This window comes from Diplotaxodon limnothrissa, linkage group LG6 (assembly GCF_057381915.1).
Source record: "Diplotaxodon limnothrissa isolate DT_005_m linkage group LG6, D_limnothrissa_male_GT1.1, whole genome shotgun sequence".
Classification (NCBI taxonomy): Eukaryota; Metazoa; Chordata; class Actinopteri; order Cichliformes; family Cichlidae; genus Diplotaxodon; species Diplotaxodon limnothrissa.
Window position 1 is genome coordinate 14,267,585 of NC_140601.1, and position 17,762 is coordinate 14,285,346.

Here is a 17,762-nt window from a genome sequence, read left to right on the forward strand (position 1 = left end):
AATCAGCCATCTGGCTGTTTCCTGGGTGTTAGTCTGCTTTTCTGTTCTCTGCAGCTCTGTGACTTTCCCACGCTGTCAATCTCAGTAGCGTTATCATTACTCTGGTCCAATTCTGTCATGATGGGTGCTTGGAGTCCAACTGGCAAATACATTAATTCCCTAATCTCCATAAATCATGTTCAAATCCTCCAAGTTGATCTCTCCTTATTGAGCTGCAACAAAAAAGTGGTGGCGCTCCGAGAGGATATGAAAACAAAACACCCGAGAAGTGATGTGACGTTTGTAATCAGCTCGTTGGAGAATTAAAGGTTATAATGTAACATAATACTGTAAAGCTTTGTGGTCTAATCATGGTGTATTTTAGTTACCGGCCCCGGCTCGGACAATCTTGGTCGTTGTGTCCTTGGGCAAGACACTTCACCCGTTGCCTACTGGCTGGTGGTGGTCAGTGTTCGGCAGCCTCGCCTCTGTCAGTGCGCCCCAGGGCGGCTGTGGCTACAATGTAGCTTGCCATCACCAGTGTGTGAATGCGTGTGTGAATGGGTGGATGACTGGATGTGTAAAGTGCTTTGGGGTCCTTAGGGACTAGTAAAGCGCTATATAAATACAGGCCATTTACCAGAGAAATATGATTGTGCCCTTTTCAGATTTTATAGATTTCAGCTATTTCCAGGATCCCGTAACCTCTTATCTTGTTCATATACGACTTTGCATTTCCTCCTCTCACCCCAAACTGATCTAGCTAATGGCAGCCCTCCATGAGCTTGGAGGTTTCCACTTGTTAAAACGAAGTTTTTCTGTCCCACTGTCACCAAGTGCTTGCTTGTCTGATTATTGGGATTTTCCCCTGATTGTTGTTGTAATTTGGTGATATATAACTAAAACTGAATTGAATTGAAGTGAATTGAATTGATACATGCTTTAGACAAAAATAGAAATTGTTGATTATTCTTTACAATACGTTGTCATAAACTCTTTGCCCATACTAAACAATGACCGTCCACAAGGGCCAAATGCCTGACTGCTACGTTTTTGTCTTTACTGGATCTATGTTAACGCTTTAAAGCCTAAACCATGAAATAATTGCCAGAAAATTCAAAAAAGAAATTAAATAGAGTGTTTAGTGCACCTGCAGACAAAATAAGGTAGTACAAAAACTGACATGGTGTTTATGTACACAAGAAACATCAAGATTAAAATGAAGAAAAGTTAAGTTAAGAGGGTTAAGAACGTGGCACCAGCTTCAGTTTGATTGGTCGTTTTGGTTGTAGCAGACCCTGGATGTCCAGTTCAATGGGGATCTGCAGAGAAGTGGCATGTAGAATAAATGACAATAACACACAAAACTAACAGTCAGAGAAGATGATCTGGGCTCTCACCTCGGTCTCCTTACACACAGAGAAGCTGTACCTCTGGAGGATCTCCACTATTGCAAGTTTCATCACAACCAGAGCAAATCGCATCCCAATGCAGTTCCTCGGGCCTGCTCCAAAAGGCATGTAGCTGTACGGATCAATTGTCTCCTTGTTTTCCTTCCTGAACCTGAGAACACACACACACACACACACACACACACACACACACACACACACACACACACACACACATTATTAACAACAGAAACTGGGTTATATCCCACAGAGCTTCATTCTGCTTTGTCACATCAGACACCTTTCCGTACCTCACAGGTTTGAATTTCTCTGGTTCAGGCCAAATCTCGGGGTCCCGGTGCATCGGCCAGGTGGGTACCATGACAACCATACCTTTTGGAATCACAAAGCCATTTATCTCCACACTGGCCTTGGCCACACGCTCCAAACGTGAAGCAATGGGGAACAATCGGAGAGACTCATTGATGACACAGTCGAGATACTCCATCTGCATTAGTTCCTGGTACTGGATGGGAGCCTGAACACAAGCACATAAACATGACTGATGATAGAGACATAGTAAGAAGCTGAACCCTGTGCTGATTTTATATATGAGTACAATATATAAAATAATATAATCACCATAACACAATATTATTATAACACATTATATCTACTGTATGATTTACTTTAGTTTAGTTATGCTAGAAAGAAATATATTGTCTTATATTAAGAATTCTGTGTTGTTACCTTGTTAGGGAAGGTTGCATCCACCTCCTCCTGCAGCTTTTTCATCACCTGAGGGTTTGTTGCCAAATTGTAAGACAAGAAAGTGAGAGAGCTGCTGGTCGTTTCATAGCCAGCAAAGAGGAAAGTCATTGCTTGGGAAAGGATCTCATGATCTGTCAGACCTGAGGAGGTAGGAGGGATATACACGTTAGAACAGCTTTAAGCTGGTTTTTCCATGTGTGGAGACGTGTGTCCGTGTATCACCTTTATCCTGTTTGGAATCATTATTTTGCTGAGAGTCGATCATTAGCTGGAGGAAGTCCACTCGAGTCTGGAAGTCAACAAACACAGTCTGAGAACAGCTGTGATTTTATGTCAGAACAGGTTATTGGTACAAACACAAACTCACAGCTGTACCTTTTGTTTGCTGCCCTCACGATCAATCTTGATCTTCTGTAGTGCAGCGTAAAAGAAGTCTGTCACAGATGCAGGGAAAAAGGAAAACTCCAATTTTTCCAATATGGGACCCATGAAGGGAAAGAAGGCTGAAATTAAACAAACAAGAGGACATTTATTAATGGAAGATGAAGGACAGCAGCTGCATTGATGGACATGTTGTAGTGGTGCCCAGTTTGATCCCAGGAGGAGACACAAATCCTTTAGACTGCACCAGGAAAAAATCTGCCAAAACAAACACGCAGAGCTACAAGCCAAGGTAAACACTTGTTGAATAACGGGAGCAGTCAAAAGGAGCTTCATGTATCAAAATGAATATTTTACCAATAGTGAGGACGATGGGGCTGAAAAGGTCAAATTTCAGCATCTTTTTGATGTTCGTGACAAAAGGATCTGAGGGGTTGTTGAGAGAGTCGATGTCCACACTGAAGGCGGTGCTGGTTACCACATCCATACTGTAGGGTCCGAAAAACCTGCAAAACCACACAAACACATCAAACATGACCTTTATTATTGCAGACTTAGAAGAGATGAATCTGCGTTTTTTCTGATGTATTTAAATGAAAACGGTATGAGAGTTCTCACTCTTTCATCTCTAGAGGTTCATCTTTATCTGCTTTCTTTTTCATGCTGCTGATCAGGACAGCTGAATGCTGCTTCATGATGTCAAACATCTGAGGCACAAACAGACAAAAAACAACAACGTCAAAAATGTTGAAACCGGATGCAATTACAACAGCACAGAGTATATATTGGGACTTCCAGGCCATACTCGGCACAGATGTTTCTGTATACTATGCAGACTTGGTTATGGCGTTCCATGAATGCCCTGCCTGCTAGCATCTTGCACCCTGCCATCATGAGCTGGACTGTCTGAGGGGCATCTTTACACAGCCTGCACCTGGGGCCTTGTCTGATGTGATAGACCCCAGCCTCTATGGATCTTGTGCTCAGAGCTTGTTCCTCTGCTGCCATGATTAGTGCCTCTGTGCTGTCTTTCAGTCCAGCTTTGTCCAGCCACTGGTAGGACTTCTATCTGCCGATGGTACATACCATGCAGGAGCCTGTCCTTCCATGATGGTTCCTCGTCTTACTCCTCTTTCCCAGGTTTCTGCTCCCTGAGGTATTCACTGATGCTTCAGTAGGGGCCATCTTCCTGATGTATTCATGGCTGTTCATTGTCTCATCCTGGACTGCCTCCTTCCTTCTGCTTAGCGTACAGCCTCAGGTTGCCCGACTTGGGGTGAGTCATAGGCCTTCTTGTAATCAATCCAGGCAGTGCACAGGTTGGTCAGCCTAGTTTTGCATGATTCTTGATGAAGAAGGTGCCTAAGAAGCACAACAAGCTGCCCATACCTGAGGCCTTGCAAACTGCCAATTAAAGACTCATAGCCTTGGCTAGTGCCTTGAAGAGGTATACCAGAGATAGAAGGCAGGAGAATAAATCAGCTGTAATCCACTGAGCCATTCAAGGTGTTCTCTCAGTGGCAAGGGAACAATATGAGAACAGCCCCACCAAGGCTGGGGATGGAGCAATACTGGAAGAGCATAAAGTACTTTCAATCTACAGAGATCTACAGAGATATGCAGACTATACAGTATATTTATGTTACTTAATTTTTATCCACCACACGAGGGAGTATTATTGCCAGCATTATGTTATGCTTGGATAATGACAATAAAGAAACTTGAATCTTGATGCTATGTTTACCTTTTTAAGTGAATGCTTTTTGCTTCTTTTGTTTTTCAGCATGCAAAAAAAAAAAAAAAAAGCCAGAGGAGGCAGAGAGTGGGAGAGGGATGTACCTCTTTCAATCTCCCAGAGGTGAAGGAGGGAGAAAGGACGCTGCGGATCCTCCTCCACTGATCATCCTCTGCAACTGTCACAGCATCGTACAGCGGCCCATTCAGACGGAAATTCTGTAATAACATTCAAAGCAGCTGGTGATGAGGACAGAAGGTCAGATTTTTTTTAAAAAGAGACTGATTGAGTCGTATAATGTCCTTACTAACCCTGCGGTTTGTGAAGAAAGAGTAACACTCCTTTATCAGGATAGTTTTTATCATAGCAGGATCAGTGATACACAACACGGGCTGACGGCCATCAAAAATGCTGCGTACCACGACAGTAGAAGAAACAAGAAATAAAACAACTGAACATGCGAACAAGTGAAAGTAATACATTTTTCACTTTCACTTTCACACAGGTCTGCATGATTATTATTTACATCCATAGAAAAGCAGTCATGTACTGTAGACAACATAACTTACCCCCACATTTTCCCATATTTCTTATGACACTCTTCATCAAAGTTAAAAAATCCCTGGAAATAAGAACGAGATATACGGATGATTAATGAAACTTACCAAAAACACAGGTCACGTTTAACAAAGTAGAGACATTACAGGCATAACTGCATCAGTGACGTTAACTTCTAATGATACTGAAGTAACGTTGTGAGGTTTTCTACTTCCTGAGTTAACTAGTTAATCCAGATGTCTCAGTGGCTTTAATCAAAAGTCCGTCACAAGCTACTCAGATATTATTGCTTAAGAGTGCTTGTTGTTGTGTACAGCAGCCAGTTTGCATGTTTCATGCCATACAAATGTGTTTGACAACAGGTGCCTAACATTTAGAGGGGTCAGGGTGAAAGGGTCTTTCATAACCTGAAAATAACTGTACAAAACAACAGCTAAATAAAAAAAACTACACTATTCAAATATGATTGTAGTTGAAAAACCAATGAGCTATTGGAAGACATTGTCCTCGGTGTATACAGTGTAGGCTGGTATCGTAACCCACCTTTCTATATGCCAACATGGTGCCAAAAAATGGGATAGGTGAGGGCCCAGGGACGCCTAATCTCTTAAATGTCCCATATGTCCAGCAGGAATACCTGGAACAGGTGTAAGAGATTTAAAAAAGCAGCACAAATGGTACAAATACCTGAACACATCCAGTAATCTTTAAAACTTACACAAACAGCAGCGTGACGAGGGCAGCCAGCAGGGTCCATGTCTCTGCGGACAAGAAGAAGAAGTACCCCATGTCTGCAATGTTCCTCTCTTCTCTCAGCGATTACACAAACCTATGTGACGAGAGGCTTTTGTCTCCTGCTGCACATACCTGTTCTGTGAGTAAGGAAGGGGCGTTGGAGCCGATCCAATGGCAGGAGGAAGCATAAACAGAGACAGAGCTCGAGGAGCATTTACTGTGTATCAGTTAGTTTGATTAGCTCTGCCATGTGTAGTACTGCAGTCTTCATCATTTGTTATTGTACAGCTTGGATTAAAAAAGAAAGAAACCAGCTTGGATTAGCATATAGGTTTTTCTTCTCCTACACAAGAACTGAATGTTTTTCACATCGTAGTTTCTTCAATAAGTGTATGATTCAAACACCAAACATCAAGTCATTCAGCACGCTATCAGTCAGACTGTTTTATGTATACATGCTTAATTCCATACTGTGCTCACAGAAAAGCATGTCCAGACGTGCTCGGTGCTTTCTGTTGGTGGCAGAAAATGCTTTCACTGCTTCTTCCCAGTATGTGCTCACAGCACAGAAAGAGAAAAGAGGCTGAAGAGTTTTCTTATTCTTATTCGTACCAAGGGTAGGTGCACAGTTTTGCTAAACCAGTGACAAAGATACTTCTGAGCCCCTGAAACAAGAGCCATGAAGTGGTTACAGGAAGAGGGTGACAGATGAAGCAATTTTAAACAAGAAGCACTCCCAGAGCGCAAACCTCCACCAAGGCAGCTCACTCTCTATACAGTATTTACTTTTCAAGGACAGTACTTTATTGTCTGTATATTCATTTTGTCTCATTTGTTCTTAAAAGCACTTTAAGAAGTTTTTTTTGTGTAGTTTAATAGCAGATAAGGCAAGGATGATAGATGTTTAGTTTGATTACACAAACATCATGTAGGTTGGACGAATAACAGCTATTGATTTGGTAATAACTTTATATGAATAGCTTAAGCTTTTTATATAGCTTGTTATATAATATTATACTTCAGTGTATTTCTAACTAGGAAGCTCTTTCAATACTTTCTTTAAAGGCATATGTTGGACATTTTAGAGTCATCTTGAAATAAAGGCAAATGTAAATGTAAAAGTGAGGTCAGATATTATATATTTGGATGCGAACTATAATGTGATATTTACAATCCCAATGTACCAGGATCACTTTCTAAAAGTTGCCAATACAAAGACAGGCAGAACAATTTTAAGCAGTTTTAAAGATTAAAAAAATATTTTATGAAAGTTTGACCTTTTGACCTTAAAGAAGAGGTCAGAGGTCCAAATGTGATATTTAGAATCCTCATATACTATTCCCTGTATACACCTATATGTTGCCAATACAAACAACTGCAGTAAGAAACATAGTTTTAAATAGTTCTATATAGCATTATTATCACTTTGATGAACACTGTACTGCCTGTGTAGCTTTATTAGGTTTTATACAGTAAAGTGATATTGTGATCGAATATGCTAAATTGCACTGCATTACATCAAAAGATTTGGTTTTATATTGAAGACGATCATAACTTGTCCATTTAAAACAAAGTCTAAATCCCAAACTAGAGCCTTATGAATAAAATGGCTGAAATTTCTGAACATTTAACACAATATGCCTGTGAAAGTCCTTGAATTAAAGTACCTTGATTGTTTGATTTAACGTCAGCTATGATAGTGTACGGAGGCAAAATTAACAAATTACCCCCCCAACCCACTAGTGTTAAAAAAAATGCACCAAATTGGATATTATCTGAAAACCAATGCTTGGAATAACAAATCAAATCAAACGCAGTACCCAATGATGGTGTAACGTACAGGCTCTTTCATTTTCACCCCTTATAAATAGAACATGCTTGCGTGAGCCTACATGTTGTGTAACAGGCGGTTTAAGATGAATTGTACTGAAAGAGTGCTTCCTTCCTTAAATAAAATCATGAAAACATGTAGTAGGCAAGTCCAGATCAATGCAATAATTGCTGGTTCAACTGTGGAGCCTTGCAGAGCGTTGCTGACACGCTAACACAGATAAGTGCAAACATGTGACTCCACGTTCGCATGAAGACAGGTGTAAAGGTGAACCAGGTGAAAAGGCACCCGGAGCTCCAACAGAGGGAAAGGTTACTGTTGGGGATGAGCAGTAATCAGTGTTTTTCCTGATGTTTGTAAAGTCTGCTCTGTCCTGTGTATTTTTTGCTGAATGTAAATAAAACGTTATCGTGTAACCCTTTCACACAGTCTTTATAGCTCAGACATTTTCAGTAACACAGTGTAAACACACTCCTTGTGAACATGAAGGAAACCCTTTTGCCACACATTCGGTCGTTGCGCAAACAGCTGGCAGAGTCACAGCTGATGCCATAAATGGACAGCATGAGCGCCGATCCTGAGTCAAGGTCAGAGTGTTAAGCTCTATTTAAAAATCACCTCTCAGATGCACCCAATGACTTTAATACACAACTCTTCATCATATTTTATGTTTCAGAGTTCACAGTCTCTGGCTTGGAACTGAGTCACTTTGGCTCTTTTCATCTTTCCATATCCCAGACTTTAAAATATAATTTAAAAAATGTACATTTCAAAGTCTTTCTATGACTAGAGGCCAGCTATTTGATCCAGCTCACCAACAAGTTGTGATCAGTTGACAGTTCTGCTCCTCTCTTCACAAGAGTGTCCAAGATATACGGCGATTACACGATTCAATTACAAAATCAGAGATTAGGCTACCTGGTGTTAGGTCCACTTATGGACACCTTTATGCTCAGACTTGGTGCTCATTATGGACCAACTGTGGTTAGCACTGAAGTTCAGGAACAGAACCTCACTTGGGTTCAGACTGGGCTGTTCCTCCCAATCAAACCATTCAAGTTTCACTGTCATTCCAAAAAAGAGATGGTTTTGTATCCAGCAATGGAGTCACTGCCCAGGGCACGTTCCAGCTTGAGTTCAACCCTGTTCAGAACTCAAGCTGACAATTGAACCAAGGCCCACAATACCTGGTTTCTCCTAACCTCATACACTAGCTCAGGTTAGTGAGTTAAGTGACCCTTTGTCCCTGAAGCCAGTTTGGGAAACCTGTGATCTAACTGCTGCACATTCTACATTGCATTAAACAGCCCCTCCTCTTGATGGTTGGCCCACAGGAAAGCAGGTCCATTCAGTGGTTCCAGGCTGGGCCTCTCCTGGTGCTAAGGCCCAGCCAATTCTTCTCTTTTATTGGATAGTGTAGCAGTGAGGAAACTGGAGAGAAAGAGCGAGGAAAGGCATGCAGCAAAGGGCCACAGGTCAGACTCAAACTGCGCTGCTGCACTCCAGCCATGTGGTTACCTGTTCACCCACTGAGTTAAGTGGCACCCAGGCCGCTCAGAGCGCAGTTTGTGAGGATTACCCTTTGTGCGTGAGTTGATATCCCAGTGTTGGTGTTGTTTCTACATCATCATAATAATGTTGGTCCAAGATCAGCATAGCAACTGACCAGTGAAGTTGAAGCTGGTTGGACGGCCTGAGGATGTCATGTCTCCTTTTTTGCAGATATGATTTTTTTGCCTTCATCAAGAGATGACTTCCAGCTTGCACTTGGGAGGTTTGCAGCTTAGTGTGAAGAAGAAGTAATGAGATGTAGCATCTCCAAGTCTGAAGCCATTGTTGTAACCCAGAAAAGGGTGGTGTGCCCACTCTGGGCTTGGTATTAGTTGCTGCCCCAAGTGAAGGAGTTAAATAATCAGAGTCCTGTTTATGAGTGAGGGGAGATGCTGACAGGTAAAGACAAACTGGTGCCATGTCAGGAGTAATGCAGACAGCATACTCAGCTGTTTTTAGGAAGACAGAGCAGAGCGTGAAAGCAAAGCTGTTGATTAGTGGTCAGTCTACATTCCTCACCTATAAACTGTGAATAACAACCAAAATAATTAAGTGCAAAGAGCTTAATACCAAGGGTGTATGGGCTGGTCTTCACAGACAGGGTGAGGAGCTTTGTCATTCAGAGGGACTCAAGAGTAAAGCCAACACTCCTTGAAATAAGCCTGTTAGGGTGGTTCAGGCATCAAACTAGGAAAGACGTCCAAAACTGGGTGTTTTGGACAGGTCTTACCAGAAGAGCCCTGAGGCAGATGTAAGGCATGCTGGACAGATTACATCTCTCTTCTTGAAGAGCTGCAGGTGGTGGATGGAAAGAGAGATTGCTGAGGTTGTACTGCAGTGCCTGTGTGTGGTATACTCTGTAGCTATAAGATGTGGCACACATATTACTCTACATTACAAAATAAAGCTTTTGCCTACATTATCTTCCAACAAATCTACAAGAACAAATCAATATTGCTACAGAATATTTTAAAAAGTGGATTACACCACTCTGAGTAGATTTTAAGGGTACATTAATTTTTAGCCCATTAATTTGAAACAGGACATCCCTGAGCCCACGTGTTGTGTAACAGGCAGTTTAAAGTGACTTAAAATGTCCTTTCTTGTCATTATAAAGCCCTGAAAACAAAAGAAAAGAGCCCAGACTGAAGCAGTAAAAACCAGTTTAACAGAACCTGACACAGGTAAGCACAAGTGTGTGACTCAACATTCACATGATTGCAGGTGTAAAGGTGAACCAGGTGAAAAGGCACCCGGAGCTCCAACAGAGGGAAAGGTTACTCTCGGTCTGTGTATTTGCTTAAAAGGATTTAACAGTGAAGAAAAAACTAGATGATTTTTCTTCGTAGAATCAACTTTAACATCTAAAAGAAACTCTTTTCTTCTTTAATCTTTAATATAAAAATGTCTGCACTGCTTTATGACACTAAAGAATTTGTCCATCCCTGGATCATGAGCAATAATCAGTGTTCTTCATGATAAGATCGGTCTTGCTGTTTTTTCTTTTTGCTGAATGCAAATAAAACATTATAATGTAAGCCTTTAACACCTTTGTGGCTCAGACGCATTCAGTTACAGTGTAATTGAAATCCTCGTGAACATGAATGAAAACCTTTTGCCACACATTCAATCACTGAGCAAACAGCAGCTGACGCCGTACACAGACAGCACGAGCTCTGATCCAGAGCGTTAAGCTTCATTTAAAGTCGCTTCACAGACAAACCCATCAAACTCTGTCAAAGCTTTAATAAAAAACTCAGCGTCATGTTTTATGTGTTTCAGATGCAGATGTGAATGAGCCAGTATCAAAGATAAAAAGAGGCACGGAAGTCTCTTTCCCAGTTCCTGTCTTTTTGCTCTTTTTTCCTACTTTCTTCCTTCTTCTGTCCTTTCATTCCAATCCTCACTTTGTCCTTAGATGGTGGTTTCACAGCTTCACAGTCTCTGGCTTGGAAGTGAGTCACTTTGGCTCTTTTCATCTGTCCGTATCCCAGACCCTTCTGGTCTCTCTTCAGCACAGTAGGCACTGGCTGTTTGGGCCCCTCTCCCTGTGGCCCCAGTCCTGTTCCTGGTTTCCAGCCACAACGAACCATCATCTTGAAGCTGTTGCTGGAGGGGGGGAGGCAGTAGTAAGGCGTCGGTGGAGGGCGTCGCAGATTGAACTGATGCAGGGTGGAGGAGAGATGTGACAGCAGGCTGCTGCTGTGCTCGCTACGACACACGTCGCACCACTGAGGCTGGAGGGAACTGAGGATAGATGAAAAAAAGACAACATGAGCCCGAAAAGAAACATGAAAGAGCCACAAACTGACTTCTTCTCCAAGTGTGTGTAAACAACAGCAGAGATTTTACCTGCTGTAATCTTATCTCACTCGCGTTTGTGCTCATTCGAAATCTGACCTCACAATGTGATCCTGATGTTGGTGAATGTTGGCAAATATCACTGCTATATTATTCAGCATTATTTGATTTTTTTTATGGTAATTCACTGATTTGATTCCATGATCTCTGTGGTTAAAGTCCAGCCTTACCAGGAAGTTTGTTTAGCTCACTGCTGTGTATGCCCTCACATCTGTGAACACACCCACACAGTGAGGAGGGCAAAAGGACTGCTGTTATCATATATAGCGGCAGTGCTAAATGCACTAAGATAAACTCTTGTTGCACAATTTGACACCAATAAGCGCTAATCCTTCTCCTGACTGTAAAATGTCAAAAGTAGAAATTATGTAGTAATTTCTGCTTCACCATCACCAGAGCTCAAGCTTTTTAATACGAGATTTAAACCCAGACACGATCAACGATCCAAAAGGCACCAGGCAGCGTCTCTGTCGGATGGATTAAAACTCCTGTACCATTAAATGTTTCTCACCATAGATTTTGAATCAAGGATTTTTCATTGATCGCTTGGAAAAATTTGTGTCATTAGATTATCAATAAACAAACATCGTGTGTACCCTATTCCTCAGATATGAATGGTTTAGATAGATATTGTAAAGCCTGAATGATTTTACTGTGTGGTTATATTTAGATTAGAACTGTGTACCAATGAGAGTGTGCACACCTGCTATCAGACGGTGTGTCTCTCTTTGGTCTTCTCCCGTAGCTCAACAGCTCCTCCAACACGTCATTGTGACCAGCTGTGAAAAGAAATGAATGAGTTCAGTTCAAGGTCTTTATAGTCATCTTAAAACTTGGAGCCATGAAACTGAAAAAGACATAAAAACTCACTAAACCAACATTATGTTATTGCAAAACTAACTATGTTTTAATCTTTGTTAGTATAGTCATGTTTGACTACACTACAAGCTTTTATGGTCATCTTTATTCAGACTACAGTGGTGCATTTATGTTGCAAAACTGTCCTGAATTTTTTTAATTTCCACATTATATTGCCTTATAATAACAATTATAATAACAATAATAATAACAATAATAATAATAATAATAAATAAAAAGATTAAAACAGTAAAAGTAATGAAAATTAAACAAACAATTTCAAACAATAAGTAGTAAAAGTGAAACAGCTGAACCCACTGTGAATGAAAACGGACCTGAATTCAAAGAAAAACATCAAAATGAAATAGGAACAAATACTGAATAGAAAATCCAAAACTACAACAACACTGGCTCAGCTTCACTGCACACACAAACAGATATCGACCACTAATGATCAGATCTGAGCAAACATCTCGGAGCTGAATAACCGTCAGCTGGCACGTCACTATTTTTCCTTTCCTTAGCAACCAGTTTTGACCTGGGAGATGACTTTAGGGTTTCAACCATGTTTGTTGGTTATACCTTCCAGTGCCAGGTCTTTGGCATCCCTCCCCTTTGTGTCAACCACTCCGACCCAGGCCGCTCCGTGCTGCAGCAGAAGTCTCACAGCAGATCTTTGCCCTGACCAGCTTGCACACATTACAGCTGTCCAGAAGAAAGTATCCTGCAAGGGTGGAAAAAACAATACACTCTTTAAGCAAAATGTATCATTTCCCCCAAATGAAACAGAATCTTCATTATCATACCTGGTAGTTGATGTCGACCCCCTTTGAGAGGACCTCTTTGAGCCCAGGGATGTCTCCCTCATGGGCAAAGCGCAGTAGCCGCAGACCCAGCAGCTCCATGGTTCTTTCTGAGTGTCCAGTCTCTGATTGACTCCCTCCACTCTGGCCCCGCTGTGCTTCCACAGCTCTCACCCTCCTCATCGCTCTTCTCCTGGACTCTCTACTCTCCTGTCTAGTCTGACCTTTTGATCCATCTCCCCCTTTCTCATCTTTTGTTAAGCTTTCATAGAAACGCTTGGCCTCTTCCCCGCTGAGTCCGCTGCTTGTTTTTGAGCTGGACTGTTCCGCTTCAAAACTAAAAAGATCCTGCTCTCTGGCAGGAGTAAAGCCGAAAGCAGCCATAAGGAGTGACCGTAACTTCAGGTATCTCAGACAGGACGTTTTGTAGTTACGTGAAAGAAGCAGATCTTAAAGTCAGCGGTGTTTATATCTAACTGAGATATAAATGAGATGTTATCCAACATTGCAGTTTCCAAAAGACAGTTCACATGCTGGTACTGGATTTAGCCACATATTACATTTAACATTATACTTATAACAGGAAACTACCAGCCTCACAACGCTAGTTAGCATCAGTAGCTAAACATTAGACATACAATCGTTTCGGATTACCAACAAGATTCAGTCACCCCAAAGTCTCCTTAAAGCTCGTTTATGATGAAGATATAATATAACCTAGAGCCAAGTGTTAAACAGCCGATTACATTAAAGCTTCTCGAGTCGATTCGATAACAGGAAGCAGCTTCAAAATAATGTCCTTATTTCCGTGGAAAAACAAGTGTGAATAACAGTGAGTGCTGCCACCTACCGTCTACTCCTTTACACTGCACCCTTTGATATCTCTCAATAACTAAATATATAATTCATAAACTCAGACGTCACTGCCACCTATTAAGCCTGATGCTGCTTTCGTTTTTACTTTTTTCAGTTTATATTTTTTTCATCCTGCCTTAAAAAATTAAAAAGAATTACTGGCCTTTTATTTCACTAAAATAGTTTAACATGCTTAATGCATTCAACATACAAGTACCACATTAATACGTGAAAGTCCTTTTTTAATCTACATCAATAAAATTCGATCTATGCAACTACTGTTCACACTGTGAGAATTGCATGGTGAAAAAGGTAACTAACACCTGTGCTTCCCCCACGTGTGATGTGTGGAAATCTTCAGACGTGTATCCCTTCTAGGAGCATATCTCGGCAACTGTAGTGTAACATGTTATTTCATGTCAGGTGATTTACACTTTGCATTCAGAGGTTGTTTTGCAAACACATATAGACAGAGGTCTGATTAAAATCAATATATCATATTTTAGTCTCAGTGACTGTGTTTTGTTTTTTCCTTATGTTAACCTGGCTGTTTCCTGACTACTTCTGACAATTTTATTAACTCATTTCCTTTATGTCATCATAAATCTTCATTTGGTCTCGTCTTTCTTCCTTGCTTTCGTTTTATGCCAACAAATGCAAGCTGTATGTACTTCTTTACCTTCCACAAAAGATCAGCCCTCCACAAGAAACAAGAAAAACTCCCCAAAACAAAAACTTCATCCTATTAAATTAATTAAATATGGAAGATTTACTGCAAGAAATTAACCAAGAATTGGTACATGGCACATGTAACACACAGTTTTATTTTTTACTCCACAGAAATATACTGCCACACAATAGTCTGTTTTCAAGCTGCCCGAAATGTGGGTGATTTTCAAAAGCTATCAGGGCAGTCGGGCCTGCAGAAGCTTTGATGAAGAGGAGTCCTTTTTTTTGTAAAATAGCAGACCGGGCTGGGTAGAAGACCCCCTCCTTTGTTCTGTTTTCTGCTCGCGTACACACCTGAAAACAATAATATGCCTGTTGCCATCACTGCTCTTTACAACACGACAGCAGCAAAGTCTGACACAGTGCTGCTGCTTCATTCTCGTGAGCAGCATCAAAAACGAAGAGCACTCAGAGAGCACAACGCCCACCTGAAAGGCAACGTCTTTACTAAAACTCTATTTTATTCCATTTTATTGGTACGGCGCCACTGTGTGGTCATACTGAAAAAGTAAAAAGCGTGTTGTATAGCTCTCGCCATGTCCTTTCATATCATAGATTACTCGATATAGTTTTGATATAGCAAACCTGGGTACTCATGTTCCCCAACGCCTAGTATATTGTTGTAAAGTTTAAAACTAATCCATTAAAGATTGTGGGTAACATTAAGTTTTTCACATTTGTTGTGACCTGACCCGAATTTCACCAAAACTAAATCAGCTGCAGCCTGTTATTGGCATTTACCATCAAAACAAAATTAGAAAATATCTTGAAAACTGTGAATTCTTAACTGCTAACAAAAAGAACCAGTCACATACTCCCTCCCCCTTGAGGGAGAACTATTTTGTGTCACAGGACTTGACATCTGAAGCGAGTTTGAGTAACTAACAGATGAAACATGGAACGATGTCCATTCCTTTGTTTCTTTGGACACATCTGATGTGGTTTCACGGTCTCACAACAGGTACTGGTGAAGTGAATACGTTTTATTCTTAGGACACTTTTCCAAACACAGTTACAAAATGCTCACTTTCAGAGAAGCAAAAAGAATCAGACGTGTAAGATATGCCCACACATACAGATAAAAATGCTGAATCGCGATCGCTGAAACATTTTGGTGTCTGAGCGTTCAGTGTGTGTCGGCAGATGTGTGTGTCGAAGGCCAAAGATTTACATGCTGGTCACGAGTGTGACAGTCTGTAAGACCAGGGCGCTTTACAAAAGTGCTTCACAAGGGGGATAAATCAGGCACACGAGGGAGAGCCGTGAGCCTCAAAGAACAAACTGTCATGCAGAGCTTTTGTATTTCAAGAGTAATGATACGACTTCTTCAGTCCAGCTGTGAAACTTGCAGAAAACAGCAGAGACAAACTGTCAGGCATCTTACTGTACACACAGAAACCATTTGTGACACCAGTACTGTGGTTCTGCATGCTTTTCCCCATTAAGCAAAGTTTGGAAGCAAAAAGCAGCACATTCATGAACTTTTCAGAACAATCTAACGAGAAAACACAAATCCTGATGCGAAATGGGCTCTCTGCGTTAATTTACCGTATTTTCACGACCATAAGGCGCACTTAAAAGTCTTAGATTTTCTTCAAAAAGTACGGCGCGCCCTATAGCGCAGTGCGCCCTGTGTGTTGTAAGGAGGACGTAGTAGAGAACACCATGAGAACGCTAAAGGGTGAAGTGTGGGCGCAACCCTGAAAATGGCAACGAGACACGCTTATGAAGCACAGTTTAAACTGAAGGCCATCAGCTACGCGGAGGAACATGGAAATCGAGCAGCGGCGAGAGAATTTAAGATTAACGAATCGATGGTTCGCAAATGGAGGAAGCTGGAAAACAAGCTCCGGCAGGTCAAGAAAACGCAGCTGAGTTTCCGCGGACATAAGGCGAGGTGGCCCGAGTTGGAGGAAAGACTCGAGCGGTGGATCATCGAGCAAAGAACGAGCGGGAGAAGCGTTTCGACGGTCACCATTCGGCTAAAAGCAGTTTCACTTTCACTTTTTATGAAACGGTGCCATTTTTCCATCCGGACCAGGACTACGGTAGCGCAGCAACTTCCAGCGGATTATAAGGAAAAGCTGGCCATCTTCCGCTCCTACTGCAGCAAACACATCGGCGACAAAAACATCCAGCCCAGCCACATCACAAACATGGACGAGGTCCCGCTCACTTTTGACATCCCGGTGAGTCACACTGTGGAGAAGAAGGGGACCAGCACGGTAGCGATACGCACAACAGGGCACGAAAAGTCTTCTTTTACTGTTGTGCTTGACTGCCATGCTAATGGACAGAAACTGCCGCCTATGGTGATTTTTAAGAGAAAGACTTTGCCTAAAGAGAAGTTTCCAGCAGGAATCATCATTAAGGCAAATGAAAAGGGCTGGATGGATGAGGAAATGATGAAAGAGTGGCTGAGGGAGGTGTATGTAAGGAGACCAGGTGGTTTTTTCCACGCGTCACCATCGCTCTTAATCTGTGACTCTATGCGTGCCCATCTCACAGCCGATGTGAAAAAACTAATGAAACAAAGGAACTGTGAGCTTGCTGTCATTCCGGGAGGCCTGACAAAGGAACTCCAACCGCTGGACATCGGTGTGAACCGCCCGTTCAAAGTAAGGCTGCGAGCGGCCTGGGAGCGATGGATGACCGATGGAGACCACAGTTTCACTAAGAGTGGAAGGCAGCGCCGGGCGAGTTACGCCACAATTTGCGAATGGATTGTAGATGCTTGGGCTAACATGTCTGCTGGCACTGTTGTTCGAGCTTTCGCAAAAGCCGGCATCGTTTCCGAGGAGCCGCACGGCACGGAAAGTGACTCTGACAGTGAAGAAAGTGAACCTGGCATGTTTGATGGAGATTTAGCGCAGCTGTTCAATTCAGACACAGAGGATGAGGACTTCGATGGGTTTGATTGATGATAAAAATGTGAGTACCAAACTTTGTTTTGCTCCTGCTTTATTGTTAAATATGCACACTTGTATGCTTGTGTGTTGTTGATGATGACGATTACTGGTAATAAAAATGTGAGTAAGGTACCGAACTCAGGTTTGCTCCCGCTTTATTTTTAAATACGCATACGGTACTTGTATGCGCCCTATGGTCCAGTGCGCCTTATGTGTGTGTTAAATACAGTAAGGGCACACATAACTGAGACTGCGCCTTTTAGCACAGTGCGCCTTATGGTCGTGAAAATACGGTACAAAGTTTTTTCAGTAGTA

At 41.8% G+C, this 17,762-nt stretch overlaps 2 protein-coding genes across 2 annotated transcripts; both read right to left on the bottom strand.

Annotated features, from left to right (window-relative positions):
• Positions 1-1,223: 1,223 nt before the first annotated feature.
• LOC146630285 (cytochrome P450 3A40-like) lies at positions 1,224-5,619 on the bottom strand. The gene is made up of 13 exons (XM_085355724.1): positions 5,534-5,619; positions 5,359-5,452; positions 4,827-4,879; positions 4,569-4,668; positions 4,362-4,475; positions 3,141-3,229; positions 2,880-3,028; positions 2,517-2,644; positions 2,364-2,430; positions 2,121-2,281; positions 1,682-1,908; positions 1,380-1,542; positions 1,224-1,301 (listed from the first exon to the last, which is right to left on the bottom strand). Exons 1-13 carry the CDS (start codon positions 5,602-5,604, stop codon positions 1,224-1,226), a joined length of 1,494 nt encoding a protein of 497 aa, XP_085211850.1. The 5' UTR covers positions 5,605-5,619.
• Positions 5,620-10,699: 5,080 nt separating this feature from the next.
• gpank1 (G patch domain and ankyrin repeats 1) lies at positions 10,700-13,555 on the bottom strand. The gene is made up of 4 exons (XM_085355725.1): positions 12,958-13,555; positions 12,734-12,875; positions 11,997-12,072; positions 10,700-11,179 (listed from the first exon to the last, which is right to left on the bottom strand). Exons 1-4 carry the CDS (start codon positions 13,336-13,338, stop codon positions 10,738-10,740), a joined length of 1,041 nt encoding a protein of 346 aa, XP_085211851.1. The 5' UTR covers positions 13,339-13,555; the 3' UTR covers positions 10,700-10,737.
• Positions 13,556-17,762: the final 4,207 nt, after the last annotated feature.